General features: G+C 39.8%; 1 protein-coding gene across 4 annotated transcripts in view; it reads left to right on the top strand.

Moving 5' to 3' along the window:
* tjp2a (tight junction protein 2a (zona occludens 2)) overlaps positions 1 to 20,228 on the top strand; it is a 70,031-nt gene that overhangs the window by 29,007 nt on the left and 20,796 nt on the right. For all 4 annotated transcript variants that reach the window (XM_061800599.1, XM_061800598.1, XM_061800597.1 and 1 more), the window contains 5 exons: positions 2,618 to 2,671; positions 11,205 to 11,329; positions 13,006 to 13,108; positions 15,307 to 16,081; positions 17,388 to 17,491. In XM_061800599.1, the coding sequence (XP_061656583.1) occupies positions 2,627 to 2,671; positions 11,205 to 11,329; positions 13,006 to 13,108; positions 15,307 to 16,081; positions 17,388 to 17,491 (1,152 nt within the window). In that variant the 5' untranslated portion in view covers positions 2,618 to 2,626. The remainder of the gene's footprint in view (positions 1 to 2,617; positions 2,672 to 11,204; positions 11,330 to 13,005; positions 13,109 to 15,306; positions 16,082 to 17,387; positions 17,492 to 20,228) is intronic.

Genomic DNA, 20,228 nt, shown 5'->3' with positions numbered 1-20,228 from the left:
TGGTTCAAATCCCAGCTCTGACTGTTGGTGTGTCGAAGTGTCTTTGTGCAAGACACTGAAACCTAATTTCCTCCCAGTGGACCTGGCAGTGGCTTGCATGGCAGCAACTGCTCATTGGTGTATGAATGTCTATGTAATTGGCTGAATGACAGGCTTTGTGAAGCGATTTGGTCACTGATAGTGTAGATAAAGCACTCAGGGCAGTTCATTTCCCACTTGTGATATTTATCTCTTTATGTAAAGATAAGGAAATGGGTGGCACGGTGGGTCAGCTGGAAAGTGTTGGCCTCACAGTTCTGAGGTCTCTGGTTCAATCCCGGACCCGCCTGTGTGGAGTTGGCATGTTCTCCCCTTGCCTGCGTGGGTTTCCTCCAGCCATTCCGGTTTCCTCCCACATCCCCGAAACATGCAACAATAATTGGACACTAAATTGGCGATAAGTGTAATTGTGAGTGTGGCTGTTTGTCTCTACGTGCCCTGCGATTGGCTGGCAACCAGTTCAGGGTGTACCCCGCTTCCTGCCCGTTGAGAGCTGGGTTAGGCTCCAGTACTTCCGCAACCTTCATGAGGATAAGCGGGTAAGAAAATGGACGGCTAATGAAATGTCAATAAAAATGAGTACAAATAATTTGTGGTGCTAGTAGTAGAGCAGAAGAAGAAAGTCAGAACTTTATTAATTTAGCTCATTTTTCACACATTGGAATGAATATTGTGAGTACAGTATTATGTTACCTTTCTGTATGTGTTACAGCACTTGTGTGTGTGTGAATGTTTATTTATTTCAGGTAAAGGCCTTCTGTGATCTGATGTTAATTTTAGGTAGCCCGTCAATAGGCTTTTCCATGGAGTGTTGATATTGCACTTCTAAAATGAAGTTTCCACTTTTTTGTTGTGAGTTGAGTTTTACAGTAACTCCAACTGAGATGTATTTAACAGTTGTGAAGCATGCTAAGGAAGGGCAAAATGACATCCATCACACTCACAAGCAACACAGGTGTGTTCAGAGTGTTTTCCAAATGTGGGACCTTGGATACACACAACACAGCGTTTGGCACATTGATTTGTTTTTCTTTAATTATGTTTTATGATCATTAGAAGCTAAAATCAAGATCACAATTACATGTGAACCCTAACAGCCTTCTTATGACCGTGCTACACAGAACAAATTAAAGTTTCATATCAAGGCGCTACTGTACTTATAATTTCATATTAGGATAATATTGATAGTCAGGGTCGTTTCATCATGACATAAAATTAAGTTTCCTCTCGATCTATTACATGGTCTGTAAAGTTTTCCTGCTGCTGTTTTTTCCCTATTTGACCAGCTGATCAGAAAGTGGGTCACGAATTATGAGGGTCTTCTGCCAAGTCTTATGTCGTTGGTGAACAAATTTATTTGTACTTCTTGTAACCCTACCACATCACTTGCTTCTAACACCAATTGTCGTTCTATTAAGTGTCTGTTTGCTTATGCAGACGTGAATGCTGTTGGCTATTTCGTAGCATAAAATCAAACCTAAGAAATGGTGGTTTGTTGTTGGAATACAGATGCACACTCAGAAGGTTAATCACTGCTCGCCGTACAGGCGTTGGTTGGTCTGTATGTTTACGCCCCCTACCAACACTAGGATTTATGCTGAATGTAGGCCAGCAGAATCACGCTTACGTCAAAGGCAGGCAGATGCAGGGAGAGAGCAGCTGGTGGTTGTGCAGCTGTGGCCAAGGAAGAGTCTGTGGCGCACATCAGTTTGTCAGAGCACCGCTGGCGGTGATCAAGGAAAGACACCAATAGGAAGACAAGGAGAGTGCCAGAAATGAAGACTGTGCTCAGCCTGCACCGGAAATGGGCCCATGCGGTCAAAACCATACGTATCCTGCAGGGACTTGTGAGTCTTTTGACTAAAATGTCTAACTTTTATACCCGTTGTTGCTCTTTGGTTGTGCACAAAAGTGATATTCTAGCAATGTTGAGTACGATAGTAGGGTAGTTAAGGTAGATAATAACAAAATCGTGTCATCTTTTAGATGGCGTTAATTTTGATATTTCAAACGAAACAAATAGTTTCTAAAACCTCAAACCCTATGGTGTCGGTCTGTTGGCGAATTCTGCACAAAACATTGATGTGGGTTTTTGAAGACTAGAAATATAATGTTTAATTATGACGATGAGATTAGGATTCATAAGAGACAGCATATCAGTGACTTGTGCTCCAATTACAGATATCCAGGTTCTCAAAAAGTAATGCTCAATGCTGTTTCTCTTGGGCTGTACTCTGTTTGAATACAAACATTTACCAGAGTCATGATTTCTCTTTATAAAGGTTGTTGTTCTCAAGAAAAATCCTTTGAGCACTTGCATCAAGCATTGCTGTGGATTGAAAAAGAACAAAAACAAAACTCTAGGACTACAATAAACAAGTCTTCAATAAATTCACGATTTCAAAGTCACCCCTGTTGCAGCGGTTCACATAACTCACAATTGCTTTAAGAGGTTGTGGTTGTGAAAAAATGGCACAGACTAATGAAGTTCCTGTGTCATTACACTACATTACATTTCATTATTGAATAGTACAATGAAATGAAATCACAGATGGTAATCTTGCTATCCTCTTTCTAGAACCCGGTCATGGAGGAGACCGTCTGGGAGCAGTACACAGTGACTTTGCAGAGGGTGAGTCCATCAGTACTTTGTCTCATTCTTTTTATTTAAATTTAGACACAGATTGCTGCTGCCAGTTGGCCTTTACAGAGAGCATAACATTTCAAACTAACATGCTGCAGTTAGCCAACAAACGTGTGCACCCACCCTACAGATGTAACAAAAATGTTTTAACTGAGCTACAGTTACTTAGTATCCTTGCATCCAGATTCTATACTGCTTGTACTCATTTGAGTTATGAATGAGCCAGAACCTGTCCTAGCTGAGTACCTGGTGGATGTCAAAAAGAAAAAAAAAACTTCTCATGAATTGTTTTTTTATGTATATTTGTGAACTGTATTCAGGCCTATATAAAATAATTTCATTCATTCATATAAATAAAGGAATATCTTATTAGCATTTCATACATTTCCCCAAATAACGTACATACTGGCAGAGTGACATATCCTCATGCAGTCAGTACATATTGCATTGTTCCCTTATGCAGTCAGTACACATTGCATTGTTCCCTAAACTTTTGTCAAATAACTAAATAAGGATAGATCATTATATTTGTATAAAGTAAATTGTGTTTTACCATTCAGGGTCCGTGTCTTCATGGGGGTTTCCATTTTCGAGAGATGTCAGATTGAAGCAATTCGGGGAAGTCAGGGTCGATATTTTTTCTGCGACATTGCGACTTGTATCTCACTTTTCGAGTAGTGGTCGGAGATCGGAAAACTCTGGCTTTCCACTTTTGTGTAATGCAGAAAAACTATAGCAGTTGTTGACGGCCATGGCAACATATAACCTCAATGCGTTCCATATTAATTTGTCTTAATATGATGTTGTAAATGGTGTTGTTTTTAAGAGCTGCAACTTGTGTAGATTTCCGACAGTGCCTTGAAATAGCATTGGCCCCTTCTCAAATTTTTATATTTTTGAATCGTTGCCCCACTTTCAGATGATCAAGCAAATGTCAGACAAACATAAAGGAAGGGAACTTAAAAGGCTGTTTTTAAATGTTGATTTCATTTATTAAAACTAAAAGTCACCTGGCCCCGTGTGAAGAGTCATGTAATGCCCCCTTAAACCTAATAACTGGATGGGCATGCTCAGCAGCAACAACTGAAATCAAGCATTTTCTACAACTGGCAATGATTGTTTCACATATCTGTGGAGATATTGTGGCCCACTCATCTTTACACAAATGTTTGAATTTAGCAAAAATTTAGTTTTTTCGATCGGGAATGGCTTTGTTAAGGTCATGCCACAACATTTCAGTCAGATTCAAGTCTGGACTTACTCGGCCACTCCAAAACCTCAATTTTATCGTCTTTAAGTCATTCAGAAATTGACTTCCTGGTTGGTTGCTTTGGATTATTATCCTGTTGCTGATCCTAAGTGCACTTCAGCTTGAGCTCACAAACTACATTGTCCCTCAAGATTTTCTGTTGAAGAGCAGAAGTCATGGTTCATTCATTCAATTATAGCAACTTGTCAAGGTCCTGAAGGAGAAAGCTGACCAAGACCATCACACTACCAACATCATGTTTCACTGTTGGTGTGATGTTCTTTTTCTGAAATGCTATGCTACATTTAGACTAGATGTACCAAGACACGCACTTTCCAAAAAGCTCAATTGTAATCTCGTCAGTTGATGTAACATTCTCCCAAAAGTCTTGGAAATTATTCATTTTTCCTCAAATGTAAAACCAGGCTTTGTTCTTTTTGGTCATCATTATTTTTCATCTTGGATCCTGGCCACATGTGCAATTTTTGCCCTATTTCTTATTCATTATTGTTTTGTCATAAACACTGACTTTAAATGAGGTAATTAATGATTAAATTTCTTTAGAAGTTGTCCTGAGTGGCCTCCTGGATGAGTCATTGCTGTGCTCTCGGGGTTGTCTTTACAGACCGGCCACTCCTGGGAAGGTTCATCGCTGTACTATGTTGTGTATTTGCATTTCTTTGATTATCGCAAACAATGCAAAAATATAAGAATTTGCAAAGGTCAATACGCTTTCATAGAAATACAGATGTTACAATTATGAATAAAAATGGGCAAAACTACAAGCAGTAATATAAAAATTGTAGTGGATACTCTTCACAAACTTAATTTGTTTGAATTGTGAGGAATGGCCTTGGCTGCCCCTTGGGAGCCGTTGTAAAGGCCAATTTACACCAAAACCAAATACGGACACTTGAAATGTGTGACTCATGGGTTGAGCCATATTTACACAGTATGAGAGAAAACACTATGGAGCGTTCTGTGTGAATGCTGTAAGTTTGTGAACCAAAGCAACAATTGACCAAAAATTGTTCTGAACAAGTCCGTTTGTGAACATAATACAGTATTAATGTTCGATCACTGTTTAACAAACATTCACCCAAAATCTTCTATGCCATGCACAGATTTTCTACATATTTGAAGTGTGATGACATTATATTATGACCCACATTAGCTGGTTCTAATATCGTCAGGTTAAATTAAACTCTTCCGTCCAAAGTGCAGAAAATATGGATGTTTTTAACATGAGGACAATTGTAATTTTTTTGGACACATTGCTCTTGCTCGGTTATAGTGTGTATACACATAAACAAATAATGTTCTCATTATTTTCCATTACAACTTGTAGAGAGACACTTTCAAAATGAAATCAGAGTTACCAGACTTATTTTACGTTTTGTTTTGATTTCAAGCAACCTTGAGCAGCCTCATAGACCGTGCAGTTAAATGCAGCCTACTGGCAATGTAATACCCAAGTCGGATTTAGTCTTCAATTAACCTGCCAGGCCGAGATAACCCACGCAAGCATGAGAAGGACATTCAGACTCGCTACATGGAAACCTGAACCAAGATTATAAAACATGTTTTTATCTTGTACTATTATAGTACATAAGTAAACTATCAATGGTTACGTAGGATAAACATTTGCATTTTTTTTTTTAGTTTTTAATGGCAAATATTTGATACACTTCAGGTTTTTCGGTTTATATTTATTTGTATTGAATTTGATTACATTTTATTGATTATATATTTCATATGTAGGTAATCATCTACTCTTTTTGTTGCTTACAGTAAATAGAAAGATTTGATGTGGGAAAGTTAAGTCACGATGAAATAAATGACAAAAAATTAAACACTGCAAAGATACTATTTTTAGACCAGTGAACGTATGACTCATGATCATGTGCCCCTTGGGTTTTTTGTGGAAATGTTTATTTTGTATGCCTTACATTTTAAATTATGTTTCTTTCATTCAGGACACTAAATTGTGTCGTGCTGTATGGACCAAAGTTTAAATTTCAAAATTGATGTACTTATAATGGTATTTAAGATATCCCGATAAAGTATTTTCCTAAAAATAGCTTGTAGTGAAGGGCAACCTTCTCTTATCTGTTCTCCATTTACTGTATATATAAATCACATATCTATACGGAAAACAATATACAATGAAAAAGGATGAATGTAAAAAAAATGAAATATTTGATTTAAAAAAAAAAAAAAAAAAGGTTGAATCAAAATGCATCAAAGCATGGATCATTTTTTTTCATGGTACAGTGGAACCTTGGAGAGTCGTTCAAATAAATATTTGACCCAAGAATTTCAGTAAAAAGGTCAACCCAATTCTCGTAGTCCGAACACCCAAGCAAAGCCGTACACAAGTTGAAGAGGAAGCCAAGGCGAATGATGCCAAACAGATGCTGGGTGGCGCTTGCCGAGACGAACAACTCCACACTTCGAGTCAGACAGTCATAGCGTTAGCACGCCCAATTGTGAGTGCTTCTCAAGAATCACTTTTTTCCCCACAAAGACCGACAGCAGTGCTATCAGCAGCAAAGGAAAAAGGAAAGCTTACTCATACGCATACTCGCTAAGCGTGAAAATGGAGTGCATTTTTGTTACAGCTCTTGCTAACCTTTATCATATGGCTAAGTTGAATAGGATAGACTCAGCCATCAGAGTACTTTCAGTCGTGTTATTGAACAGTCAGAAAACAAACATAATGACCAAATTTTTACATAAGCAGATGATGGTCACAACTCATGCCGAGTCACTCCACATAGAGACTGGCTAACGGGTTGGCCAGTTAATGACCATCTAATGCTAAACCCTCATTCAATGACTTTCATGTCACTCACCAGGCCAAGCCCTGTTTTTAAAGCCTTCCCCATCAAAGTCACAAATATTACTGTAGAACATGAGGATGGTGACACTTAAGTGGCCAAAAAAATCAATATCTGCACCTCACATGAAAATGTTAGTTTAAAGGTCCACATAAAATGCATGATTTTTAGCATGTTATTAATGAAAAAACGGCAGCCGTTATGGACCCATCCGTTTTTTCACCACAAAACATGATTTTGACGTATATGGCTTTTTGTAACTCCCACCATGAAAATCCTCTCGAGGGATTTATTTCCGAGAAGAAGCAGGAAGTGACGTACAGGGCAGTAGCGCACTCAAGCGGTCTCGTATGTTTATACTAGTTTCACCTGCTGGAAGGTAGCTCGTTGTTCCTTCGTGTTAGCCAAAATTCCGGCTCATTGTCTTCTTCTTTTCCTTTTGGCTTGTCACATTAGGGGTCGCCACAGCGTGTCATCTTTTTCAATCTTAGTCTATCTTCTGCATCTTCCTCTCTAACCCCAACTGCCCTCATGTCTTCCCTCAGCACATCCATAAACCTTCTCTTTGGTCTTCCTCTTGCTCTTTTGCCTGGCAGCTTCATCCTCAGCACCCTTCCACCAATATACTCACTCTCTCGCCTCTGAACATGTCCAAACCATCCGCTCTCTCGAATCCTGTCTCCAAAACATCCAACTTTGGCTGTCCCTCTAATGAGATTGTTTCTAATCCTATCCAACTTGTTCACTCCGAGCGAGAACCTCAACATCTTCATTTCTGCTACCTCCAGTTCTGCTTCCTGTTGTTTCTTCAGTGCCACCGTCTCTAATCCGTACATCATGGCCGGCCTCACCACTGTTTTGTAAACTTTGCCCTTCGTCCTAGCAGAGACTCTTCTGTCACATAACACACCAGACACCTTCCGCCAGCTGTTCCAACCTACTTGGACCCGTTTCTTCACTTCCTTACCACACTCACCGTTGCTCTGGATTGTTGACCCTAAATATTTGTAGTCCTCCACCCTCGCTATCTCTTCTCCCTGTAGCACTTACTCTTCCCCTCCGGGTCATTGTATTGCTGGATATTGCGCGAACACTCGGGAGGATGGATTCGCTCTTCATACTTTTCCAAAAGACCCGGTTCGTCGTGAAAAATGGATTGGACAGGTGCAAAGGAGGAGAGCTTCGTGGTTTCCAAATGACAGGTGTGTAAAAAAATAGTTGGGTTGGGGACGTAATTCGAAAGTCAGGGGTGCTAAATGTGTCAATGTGCCACCCCGTCTGAAGTCGTGATTGGCAGATGCGGCGCCGCCGAGGTGGCTCGTCGTGGCGCCGGGCCACGGTGGCTCATCTCCACCACGGAGGTGGATCGGACGGGGATGCGGTTTGGCCGCGGCGTCGTCATCGCTCGCGGGCAGCATTTTTTATCACTGCCGCAGAGGTGGATCGGGCGAGGAGGTCGTTTGGCCGCATGTGGTTTGGCCGTGAGCAACAAATCTAAATATGCCTCGAAACGATAGGGTAATATTCGGTTCACTCGGTTCTGAGATGTTCTCTTCTTCGAAAAGAGTTTCCGTGTCAGAAGGGGCATGTTCGTCTCACATAGTAGGTGGCACACCGTGTTTTCAATGCCGAATGTCCCAGTGTGACGTCACGGGGAGAAGATGCGGCTAATATGGATACCACTTGAATGTCGAATGAGACTTCCGCAAATTTGCGCATGGATGACGCGCTCTCCGCTCAGATTTAGTTTTTCCATATAGACATTGAAGTGAATAATATTATATATATTTTTCATTACAATATCTATTTTAGAATGTTTATAGGCTTGACACTTAACCTTTAATAGTCCAGTTCATTTTTCACCTATTTACTTAATCAAAATAATGATATTTATGTTGGTTATATTTTTATTTCACATTATGATATTCATTGTACTACTGCACTACACCAGCGCCAAACAGCAATTAACTTGCCACAAGGTCAGATTGTCATTTGTTAATTGTGAGAGCAGAGCGAATCAGTTTAGCTTAGTTAATCGTCATGATGGGCCCATTGTGTTATGCTACAGTTCATTGTAGCTAGAAAAGCTGATTTAGTGGGTTGGGGAAAAAAAAAAGTCCTCTACTGCAGGCATTTGACCTCCAGCTCTTAACGAATCCATAGCCATCTGTCGCTACCCTCTGCAACTACAATTTCCTTCCACCATGTACTAAGTAAGTCTCTTTGGGGAAGAAGTGAGCACATTCAAAAAGTGCATACGTGATAATCCTCATTAATAATAGGCAAACTAAATGCTAAAAAATGAAATTATACTCTACTCTTGGGCAATGGTGCTTCACTTCAGAAACTGCAAAACTTAACTCTTACTCATGGAGCAAACTATCTGGGATGTTGATGGGCTCCTTTTATTTTTATTTTTATTTTTGTGTAGACTTTAAAGGGATTTGCAACATTGAAAACTTTGTTGTTATCACATAAAACAAAAACATTAATCTACTCCAATTTGATAATTACTCCAAATAAGTCAGTCCTGAACTTTTTTTTTTGCTTGAAATGACAATCCACAGCTTTTTATAAGAAAAAATATTCCAACACACTACTGGAGGCGATGTCACAAAGCTTAAATCAGTCAGCTTCTCTAACATCTTGCTGTCCATCCATCCATTTTTTGAGCTGCTTATCCTTACAGGGGACGCAGGAGTGCTGAAGCCTATCCCAGCTATCTTCGGTTAGGACTTGGGGTACACCCTGAACTGGTTGCCAGCCAAACTCAGGGCAACATCTATTTTTCAACATTTTCTTTTTTTTTATATGTTGTGAATCCCTGAATCATTTCCCATCCTGGCCCAGTTGATGGTGCACAGCAAATGACAGCATAGAGATGAGGCATCATGCTGAGGAATGGCGGAGCATAGTTGTAAAAAGCGGGCTAAAAATGTGTTTTTTGAAGTATAAAATATTTACTGTGTAAATCCACTGCACATTGAGCCAGCAGATATGTGGACATGTTTTGATGCTGTGCATACAGTATGTGTTACTGCATCACTTTTATTTAGCCATATAAAGGTACATTATTAATTGGAAGAAGAGATTTTCTACAGAATCAGGTCACGAGAATAATAGTATTGAAAGAAGCTCACTTATAATGCTTGGGGAATGGGGAAAAAAAAAAAACTAATTTTGGACAGGAAAAGTTGGACTCATCACCACTCATGTCATATCGAAGTGACAGAGAGCTCTGTTGTAATGCTTAATTCCAACAGTAGGGGCAGCAAGAAATTTCAGATATATAGCATTAAACTTTGGATTTTTAAGCATGGCAAGAAAATGCCTTAAGTATACAATGGATTTAACAAATACAGCACCTGTAGTTTCACCTAGTCGGAGATTTATTGAATTTAATTTTTATTACAATGTTTTTTACTTTTTTATTAAAATGGCATTTCGAGGTGTGCTCTTCATTTTCCAGTACTGTCCCCATCGCCCAAGAATAGCAGCTGTCCACTGTAATTTATCATGAAGCTTAGTGAATAAGTATCTACAAATTAGAAACGTCATTATCAATTTCAACAGATGCTGTCCAATAAAAAAAACTTTACACTATAAAATTGACATACAACTTTATTAACGTTGCATTTTTCCCACTATTGAAGTTCAAATAAAATAGTGCTTATTTGTCAGAATTTTATATATAGCACACTTAAGAAGGCATATCAAACTATGGGCCTTAAGGCACGAATATGTACAGATAAGCACACTCACGCACACGCATACAGACCGCACACCTTCAATATGTATTTCACAATTGTAAATCTGCATCACAAGCAGTCTTTCTGATATTTACATGTATTGTCAATGAAAAACTGTTCTTCATTTTTCTGTTCACATCGACCCTCTCACTGTCGGCATTGACCATCTGCTCAAGACAGAGGGAATTGAATGAAGTGTGTTTTTTTTATGTACAAATGGAAGGGATAAAGCGAAATGGTTTGTCAAATCTCAGAACTAATCTTATCATCGCAAACTGGAACAGTAGCAGGTAGACATTTGCGAGCTAGAACACAGCAAAAGATCTTTACTTTTTTGTTTCATCACACTTTTTTTATAAGTTTCTCACATTCTCACACACTTGGCAAAATGATGAATTTTCAGATTAGCAGAGCTTTTAAGCACAGATACACTGAACACGATTTTGACGAGCCAACTGTTCTGAACTGCATATGTGACTGCAGTGCTCACAAATGTACTTACGGGACCAGAAATCCCTTTTAAATGCACAATGACATGCAGCCATGATAATGCAGTGGGAGCTGAAACATACCACAAAGATTACTGAACTGCTTTTTTGCTCACACCCTGAGAGACACACACACACACACACAGAAACAGCTTTGACCGCTGCATCATTTTCATGTATAATTTTGTTTTTCAGGATCCGAAGATGGGCTTCGGCATTGCTGTATCTGGAGGGCGAGACAACCCAAATGAGGAGAGTGGCGAGATGTCAATTGTGGTGTCTGATGTCCTGCAAGGAGGACCAGCTGATGGCTTGTTGTTGTGTGTATTGCTGTTTCATTCTTAAAGAACGTTATACTGTTATCCAAATGTGCTTATCGTTGGGGTTTCGCTACTTCTATCATGCGTTTGCAGTACATGGTTCAAGTGGCACCGTGCAAATACATTGGTACCGCTACTTACAAATGTCTCTCGTAACGAAAAAATTCATGTTACAAAATGACTCCTCGGAAAAATATTGTCTTTAGTTAGAAAGGACAATTCAAGATGCGAAAGGAAAGAATAACTTCTGGATTCGCACCCCCCAAATTCCACCAAACGTAAACATCTTGTATCTTGGTGTGTGTGTGTGTGTGTGGTGCGATAGAGCTGCTCTCCCATTGGCTATCACATAGCATCTTCTTGGCATCCCATTGGTTAGGAGGGATGTCAATCTTTACCTACGATCTTCTTCGTTTCCCTTGGACACTCAACTGTCACTGAATCACGCTAGTGCACATAGGTGAAGTACAACTTTTTCGTGAATTTTTCATTTGTGTTTTTTGCAAATGTATTCATCTTTGTTCACCATGCGCTCCAAGAAACTTTAGTGAAATTAAGTTAGTACATGGGTATATCGTACATATGTTTTCTGTCAGTTGTCAAACGTTTGCCTTCTCCTCCATCCTCCACGATGCCTTTTGCTTGTCTTCTGTTCACATAGTCACCCAACGCCAAAGGTAAAGGAACATAATTTTTATTATTATTTACATTATGTACTTTAAATGCTTTTTTTGGGTGGAGGGGGCGGGGACTTTGAACAGATTAGGCTATTTACATGTGAAAAAGCGTTTCTACTTACAAAAAAATTAACTTACAAAATGACTTGTGGAACGAATTCATTTCTTAAGTAGTGGTACCACTGTATGGGTCATGACAGCAAAACAACAACAAAATGCATGAAATCTTCAGATCAGAATCAGGCCAGCTCCAAATGTGGATAGATATCTGATATGTATGTGATAGCTCTTTATGTCACTAGAGCGTAAATGCATAATCGCATACTGTATACCCCGTCAATGCAAGTCTGACATCATCAAAGTATGCTGATCAATGATGTATACATATGCACGTCTCCCCAAACAACACAAATTCTTTTAAACCCCTGCTGTGAATCGAAATTGTAAATTGGATTTTGGGGCTTCGGCCTGCAGTCTAATTCCAAACTTTGAGAGGTTGTGGACCATGAGGCACCATCTCTTTCTTGCAAGGGGACATCATGTTTGGTTTTCGATGCATCTGTCATCCAAAAGCTAATTTATTCACTCGTCAAAAACTGCCCAGTTAATTGTTTTCCAAATAGGTTTTCACAGATATTATAATAGTAGTACTATTTTTATTGCAGCCTACTTTCTAAAGTCCGACTGGGGTCTGTGTCATCAGGCAAGGCCATTATTGATTGGCACAATCCATAATGATGTCCCACATCCTCAGTCAGAGACAAAAATCTGATGGTTCACAGCATGAACAACTAGCGTAGATCTGCCGAATCCTCCATTGTGAGCCAAATGATGGAATATGTTTGTACACCAGCTGATGAAACTTAACTTGGCTTCTGTGACTATTATTCTTGTATTGTTTGTTGTTAATGTTGACTCCTATTTTACACTACTGTAGGACACCAATATATTTCAGAACTAAGAATTTCACTCATACATTTCATATCTGCCTATGTTTAGTGAGAATGACAGAGTGGTGCAGGTGAACGCCATTCCCATGGACGGTGTCATTCATTCCTTTGCTGTCCAAACCCTCAGAAAGTGTGGGAAAGTTGCAAAAATTGTAAGTTAACGATTTTATTACATTAAAGGAAAACTCTCCCCAAAATTTATACGTACAATAAACCCTCCAATGTGAAGTAATATTATTATTACATATATTTTGGACATTAATTGAAAATAAAGAACATTTTTTACATCCTAGCAAAATCTGGATATGTGCCAGCTTTCACAGCCAGACCTGGAAGAAACGTCCTTGACCCCGCCCCTGACATTGCCAGTGCTTAGTATTACAGGCCATTCCTTCTAGCTAAGCCAAGATGCCAACGTGTTGTGCACCAAACTGCAACAAAACTGAGAAAACGGAGCCAAATTTGTCCTTCTTTAACCTCCCATGGGGTCAACCTGACTGGATAAAGCTGTGGCTGTCACAGTTGAGGCTCGTTCATCAGCCGGGGAAATTTGCATGCATCTAACCATTACTGGTTATTACCCGCTTAGTTATAGCCTCTCGTGCCAGTACTGTATAGGCAACAATATACTTTATGAGGCGGCATGGTGGCACAGCTGTGAGTTATGAGGACCCGGGTTCAATCCCAGAACCCCCTCTATGGAGTTTGCATGTTTTCCCAGTCGTGTCTGCGTTTGTGTAACCTGCCTCCTGCCCGTTGAGAGCTGGGATAGGCTCCAGCACTCCCGTGACCCTCGTGCGGCTATATATCCATCCATAAGAAAATGGATGGATATATAAGTTTAATCACTTTAGGGAAGTCCCAATTTTTTTTCTTTGCATTTTATATTCCAGATATAAATAAACCATTAGATAGTCCTATGTCGTACTCAGAAAATAAGATCACATTTTTTTTATAAACTTTAGACATAGCCCATAGCATTCATATAGCTCACGTAGCATTCACATAGGATTCCAAAACCATTAAAAATGTGTAGTCACCAATTTTCAAGTGGTCCTTTCATTATGGATCATAAGTAAATTGATATATAACACATCTTTGTCCAAACAAATCTATGTTATGCAGACATGTTGATTGTGATCCAAGTCCATTCCGGTACACCATTTATTTGTTCGACATTTTCAAACTCACAATAACACTGGCATTCCGCCACAGTTGGCATTAGGTCACAAAGAGAACACGAACACCGGTCTTTCAAAACGAGCCTGTCTGGAACATTTCCAAGGTCTGCATTTCACCCCTCCGTCAGTGTCATGCCCCCTCTCAAACACGTCAAGTTCCACCTGTGCGTATTCTGACTCAAACACTTCAACGTTGTACATTATTTTTGTTTTGTTTGCACAATGGGAGTAGTAATAACACAGAGCATCGACTCCCTGTTATACTCACTTTATTGGCTCTTAGCACACAACACTTTTTTGGTGTGACAGTCTGACATATCCTATTTACAGCAATACGCGCGTGCACCACCCGTAGCCCCTCGGCGCTGGTCGATCGCGAGAGGGTGGCTGGTTGAAAAGTAGATCTTGAGGTAAAAATGTCTGTCCACCCCTGTTGTATATTCTCTACATCTAAACCAACTCCTCAGAAAAGCATTAAACAAATCTCCGCCGTCCAAATAATGGGATTATTGTTAGTCGTCGGTGCCACGCCCACTCTCCAACATGTCAAGTTCCGCCTGTGTGTATTTTGGCTCGAACACACAGGCTTGAACATTGTACGTTATGCTATTTTTGTTTTGTTTTTTTTGTAATTATTTAATAATTTTATAATTATTATTCGGCCACAAAATGCCAGATAGTGGACGTTCTGTATTGGTGGAACGTATCCACGTGCAATGGGGGGGTCAGAACAGCAGACACTGCAGGCATGGCAAACGCTGATTGGCTGTCAGTTTTCCAGCCGGGCTTATTGGAATGTCTGGGCAAGAGAGGAATTTCGATAATACTTTTCCAATTTAGAGCTGTTTCTTGGTGAAATCTGTGAATAACTCTGGCATTAAAAGAAACACTTAACCCTTATCTACTAACTTTTAATGTGTGCTTCCATTCCTATTGCCTTGGACAAAGTCTTCCTTTACTTTTACAACTTGAAGCAGTTGGGGTAAAGATTAAAAAGGATAAATGGGAAAACTGTTTATTTGTGTTTACCCTTTCTAGATGCAATTTTCCCTTCCTGATATTATCCCTTACTTGGTGATTGTGACATTTTCAAACATCTTTGTTGATGAAGCAAAAAAAAATTCCAACTTGCATATATTTATTTTTTAATCTTTCTTGTCAACTAACAGACAGTCAAGAGACCAAGGAAGGTTCCTGTAAATGTCCTCAATCGTCCTGGCTCACCCGATGACCGAGTTTTCAACAACGACTACGCTGACGACTACAACTATGATCAGGACCGTCGTAGCGTTTACAGCAACAGGCAGGACCACAGCCTAGAGAGGGAGCAAGGTGGCTACACGGATTCTGGCTACCAAACCCGTGAGCGTGATTATGACAGGAACCATGATCGACGAGAACGGGGCAGAAGTGGGGAGAGAGAGCTGAACCCCGATCAGCAGTACAGGAGAGATGGTAGCAGAGGTCGCACTTTGGACAGAGAACATAGCCCCGATCGGCATCACAGGAGCGATCATAGACTCAACCGCGCTTATAGCCCAGACAGAAGATACCGTAGCGAGCGCACGTTAGACAGAGATCATAGTTCTGATCGGCGGTACCGCAGTGAGAGAGCCCTCGACCGTGACTACAGCCCAGACCAACGCTATCAGAGCGACCGTGCACTAGATCGCAACAACAGCCCCGACCAACGCTACAGAAGGGACAGCCATAGCCCTGGACGCGACCATGGGCGTAACCACAGTTTTGAGAGAGGACGAGAACGAATTCCTAGTGACTCGAGGAAATACGATGAGCCTCTGAAGAGAGGTGGTAGCAGGGACCGGCTGGAGCGCTCACCATCACCTGCCACTATGCCCATCCCTATGCCACGTCCTGCTCGAGAATTGGAGCCACTGGAGAAACCTCTGAATGTTCTGTTGCTAAAGAACAGGCCAAGCGAAGGTTTGACACAAGATGACGTATTTACTTGTTTACTTATGTGTGTGCGTATATACAGTATGAAGGTACATATATTTATATAGTTTCTGATGCTTGCTCGCACCTTGTTTGGCTCACAGCACAAAGCAAAATTTAGACCAACAGTTTTTAACTCGTTAGTTTGTATACTGGTAAGTAAAGGTACCATTGTATTTATATGCCATGTATTTTTCATCTTTTCATCAACCATTTCAGCAAAGATTTACCATTAAACAAAACATCACTATAAAAAAATGTATTGTTATTTTTCAGTCATTCGTCGTATATATTTCTCAAATTCTTCCAAGATATGTAAATTTGTGAGCATGGTGGTACATATGCAGTCATATGTGCCACTGTCCTATTGGAATGAAAGAGTAGGCAACACCTTTTTCATAAACTCTAGGTGGCGGCGGCATATTAGAATGAAAGTGTACAGCTTTTTCATAACCTCGAGATGATGTCATACATTTATAAAATGTGAGTTTTTATTCATATTCCCCTATACACATACACTGCGAAATATGCATTATACACACACACCAACAAATTATTGTGAATGCACAACAAAAGTTGCTGTATATGTACAAAGTATGGGGCGCAGGGGTCGCACATCTCCCTCACAGTTTTAAGGACCAGGGTTCAAATTCCAGCCTCACCTTTGTGGAGTTTGCATGTTCTTCCTGTATCTGTGTGGGTTTTCGCTGGCTACTCCGGTGTCCTCCCACGTCCCAAAAAGATGCATAATAGGTTAATTGAGGACTTTCAATTGTCCATAGGTGTGAATGTGATTTTGAGCGGTTGTTTATATGTACCCTGCAATTGGTTGCCGACCAGTTGAGGGTGTTACCTCGCCTCTTGGCCAAATAGAGCTGGTATAGGCTCTAGCACACCCGCGACCCTAGAGAGGATAACCAGTACAGACGATTGATGGATGTATAAAGTACAGTGAACCCCCAGCTCTTTTTACTTTCCCAAAAAGCTAGCAAAAAATAAGCATTTCGAAATTATGGAAATCACCCATGATAAATGTTTTTATATATAGTGGAACCCCAGCATTTGCACATAATTTGTTCTTGTGAAGTGTTCAATTTCAGAGTTGGTCAACCTCCCTAAAAATGTTTTCCATAGGAAATAATGTAAATGAGTTTAATCCGTTGTCAATCTCCAAATAGTAAATTACAAATTTAATTCTTATTTATGTAAAAACGTGTACACCCTGCATTTCAACAATGAAACGTGCATAAACTTAAAGCAACAAACTCAACATAGGTACTTATTTGTGTTCCAGAGTATGGCCTTCGTCTGGGTAGTCAGCTCTTTATCAAAGAGATGACCAGCACAGGACTTGCCAGCAGAGATGGAAACCTGCAAGAAGGAGACATCATTCTCAAGGTGCCAAATCCTTTCTCCAATGTCACAATATTGAAAGTGTTTTTTCTTTAAGCTGCATTTGAGTGGTTTTTAATTCATGAATTCCACTTGCCAATATTCAATCCGTAATTTCACAGCTATAAAGCGCACCGTATTTAAAGGCGCAGTCTCAGATGTGGGTGCAATTCCAGTAGTTAACACATGTACAAGGTGCACCCGTTTATTAGGCGCAGGCAGGGTGGCGCTCACGAGACAGTGAGGCACAATTGTACCTTTATTTTTTTAGAGATTAATGTGGACTTTTGTGAAAATTCCTGAAAATACAAATGTGTGTACTCTGGGGGGGTGGGAGGGGTCCTTGAAATTTTTGATAAAATGAATGGCTGTGGTGCATTCATTCTGGCAATATCTGTGAACAAAATTCAGACAAAAATTGAAAGTCAAATTTTAAGTCCTGACCAAAAAAAAAAAATTGGGCAGAAATTCCCCAAGAGCCAACCCTAGATTTTTTTGCCCCCATCCCGGTATCACTGGATAGCACAAACTCACATTTGTCATTAAAATATGCCATCTTATCTCAAGACAAATGAATTAAGTGAACTATTCAGTAAAAGACATTTAAAATTGTCCTTTTCCCCATATTATACATATTATAGTATAGATATAGAAACTCCCTGAGAAGGGTTGCGTCAGGAAGGGCATCCGGTGTAAAAATTGTGCCAAACATATATGTGCGTTCATCTGAGATGACGCGCTGTGGCGACCCCGAAAGGGACAAGCCAAAAGAATCCATCCATAGTATAGATATGGAATATACACAAAAATATATCCTAGAATTTCTACACCGTACAGCAAAACATGTTAAAGAAGTTGATCTGTAGTAATTACTATTAACGTTTTAAGTCTCAAACTTGTTACGTCGCGTTGTACTGATACACTCGACCACATTGCTCACTATTAGATATAGATATAGTAATACTAATAGTATAATCAGTTCCCTTTAATATATATATGTGTGTGTGTGTGTGTGTGTGTGTGTGGTGTGTGTGTGTGTGTGTGTGTGTGTGTGTGTGTGTGTGTGTGTATACACCATCACTCACATTTGAAAAATGTACAGGTGTGGTCAGTCATGCTCGCAGATAAAGTTGCGCGTGTGATTAGGGATGGCCTTAAAATAACTTACTGGATTAATATAACATAACTGTAAATTAAAAATAAAATAAGCAAATATATAACTAAAATAGAAAACTAAAAATTCAAACTCAGGAATGATAAGTTCCAATTTCAACTGATATTAGTAGAACATGATATAAAATAGTATTTAAAATTTTTCATCAATAAAAGTTCTTGATCTGACAAACTTTATCTGAAGAAAAGTTAAATGCACTGGCCTGTCAAGGAATAAACATGAACGGTCTATCCCCGCAATTTTTTGAAAATGCTGAAAGTTTAGTTCAACATAATCAGCGTTCGTGGCAACAAGCTAGAGATGCATTGTAAACAAACATTCCTGTCAGCAATCGTGACGTATTGTTGTGGGGGGGCACGTACCACGGGACTGCCGTAAATACAAGGCCATCTTGCTAGAACGCGCCTTTATGTGCTTGCTCTCGAGATATTGGCCACACCTGAATCAAGCGACGAGGTGGATGATAGTCGAATGTTGTTTTTTTTGTATGTTTTTTTCACGCCGTCACACTGCCTCGCGATCGACGCAATGAGCACCCCTGGTGTAACTGAATTTCCTTTGACTTGGCTAATGATGTTGATGACTTTCGACGTAAATGCGCTCGCATTACATGAAGCAGTTCTGAACATGTGCTTTCGGACATGCTCCGTACATGCTCAATACGGTTAACTTGCATTTCCTGTTTCCGGATGAATACCGGTTGGAGCAGTCTTGTTTGGTTAACAACGTTTATGAAATACGTAAATGAATGTCAAGACCACACAAAATAAGCGACGTCTTGAGAGAATGCGAGGGGAGGGGCGTTAATCTCACTAGTGTTAGTGCCTCAACATGGCTACACTCGGGAAAGCATAACAACGAACTCAAAAACATATTCTTCCAATGTTGTCAACTAATATCCAGATTCATTTTAGCCAATTTTTCCTCAATTTTCCAGAGCTATTTTCATGAAAATTTAAAAATCCGGAGGACTTTCATCACTGATTTTTGTAAGCAGAAGAACAAGCTTAGACTTTCTTTCCCCCCAATACGAGCGGTGGAAGCAAGTCGTGAGTCAGCACACCATCTTCACTCACGGTTTCACACCAAACCAAAATCTTTACACCACAGCAAACAGAACAGCACAACCAGCAGACAACAAAACGATGAGCGAAGAAATAATTGACACAAAACATGTACTTCAAACTTTATTTACATACACGTTTAGTGCCGCAAAGGATATAGCTATATAGCAACATTAGCTGAAAGCATACGGGAGGGTCAATGCACGCTATTTGAAAAGGTACCAGATAGGAAACAGAGTTCAATGGTACGTACTTTACTGACATATTTAACAGTGTAAATCGTGAGTTCAGTTGTACTTTAAGTATTTAACTATGTAGCTTTACAGTATAGCTGTATAGAGATACTATCCGAAACCATACAGTAGCGTGTCTGCACGCTTTTTAAATACTTCAATAAAGTACAACCAAGTTCACTGTTTACAATGTTAAATACTTCATCAAAGTACAGCTGAACTCAAGTTTTCCTTCGGGTGCCTTTTTAAATAGCATGCATGCATCCTACTGT

The sequence above is a fragment of the Syngnathoides biaculeatus genome, chromosome 17 (genome assembly GCF_019802595.1).
Source record: "Syngnathoides biaculeatus isolate LvHL_M chromosome 17, ASM1980259v1, whole genome shotgun sequence".
Lineage (NCBI taxonomy): Eukaryota > Metazoa > Chordata > Actinopteri > Syngnathiformes > Syngnathidae > Syngnathoides > Syngnathoides biaculeatus.
Note: the sequence above shows the minus strand (reverse complement) of the source record. Positions and strands in the feature narration are given on the sequence as shown.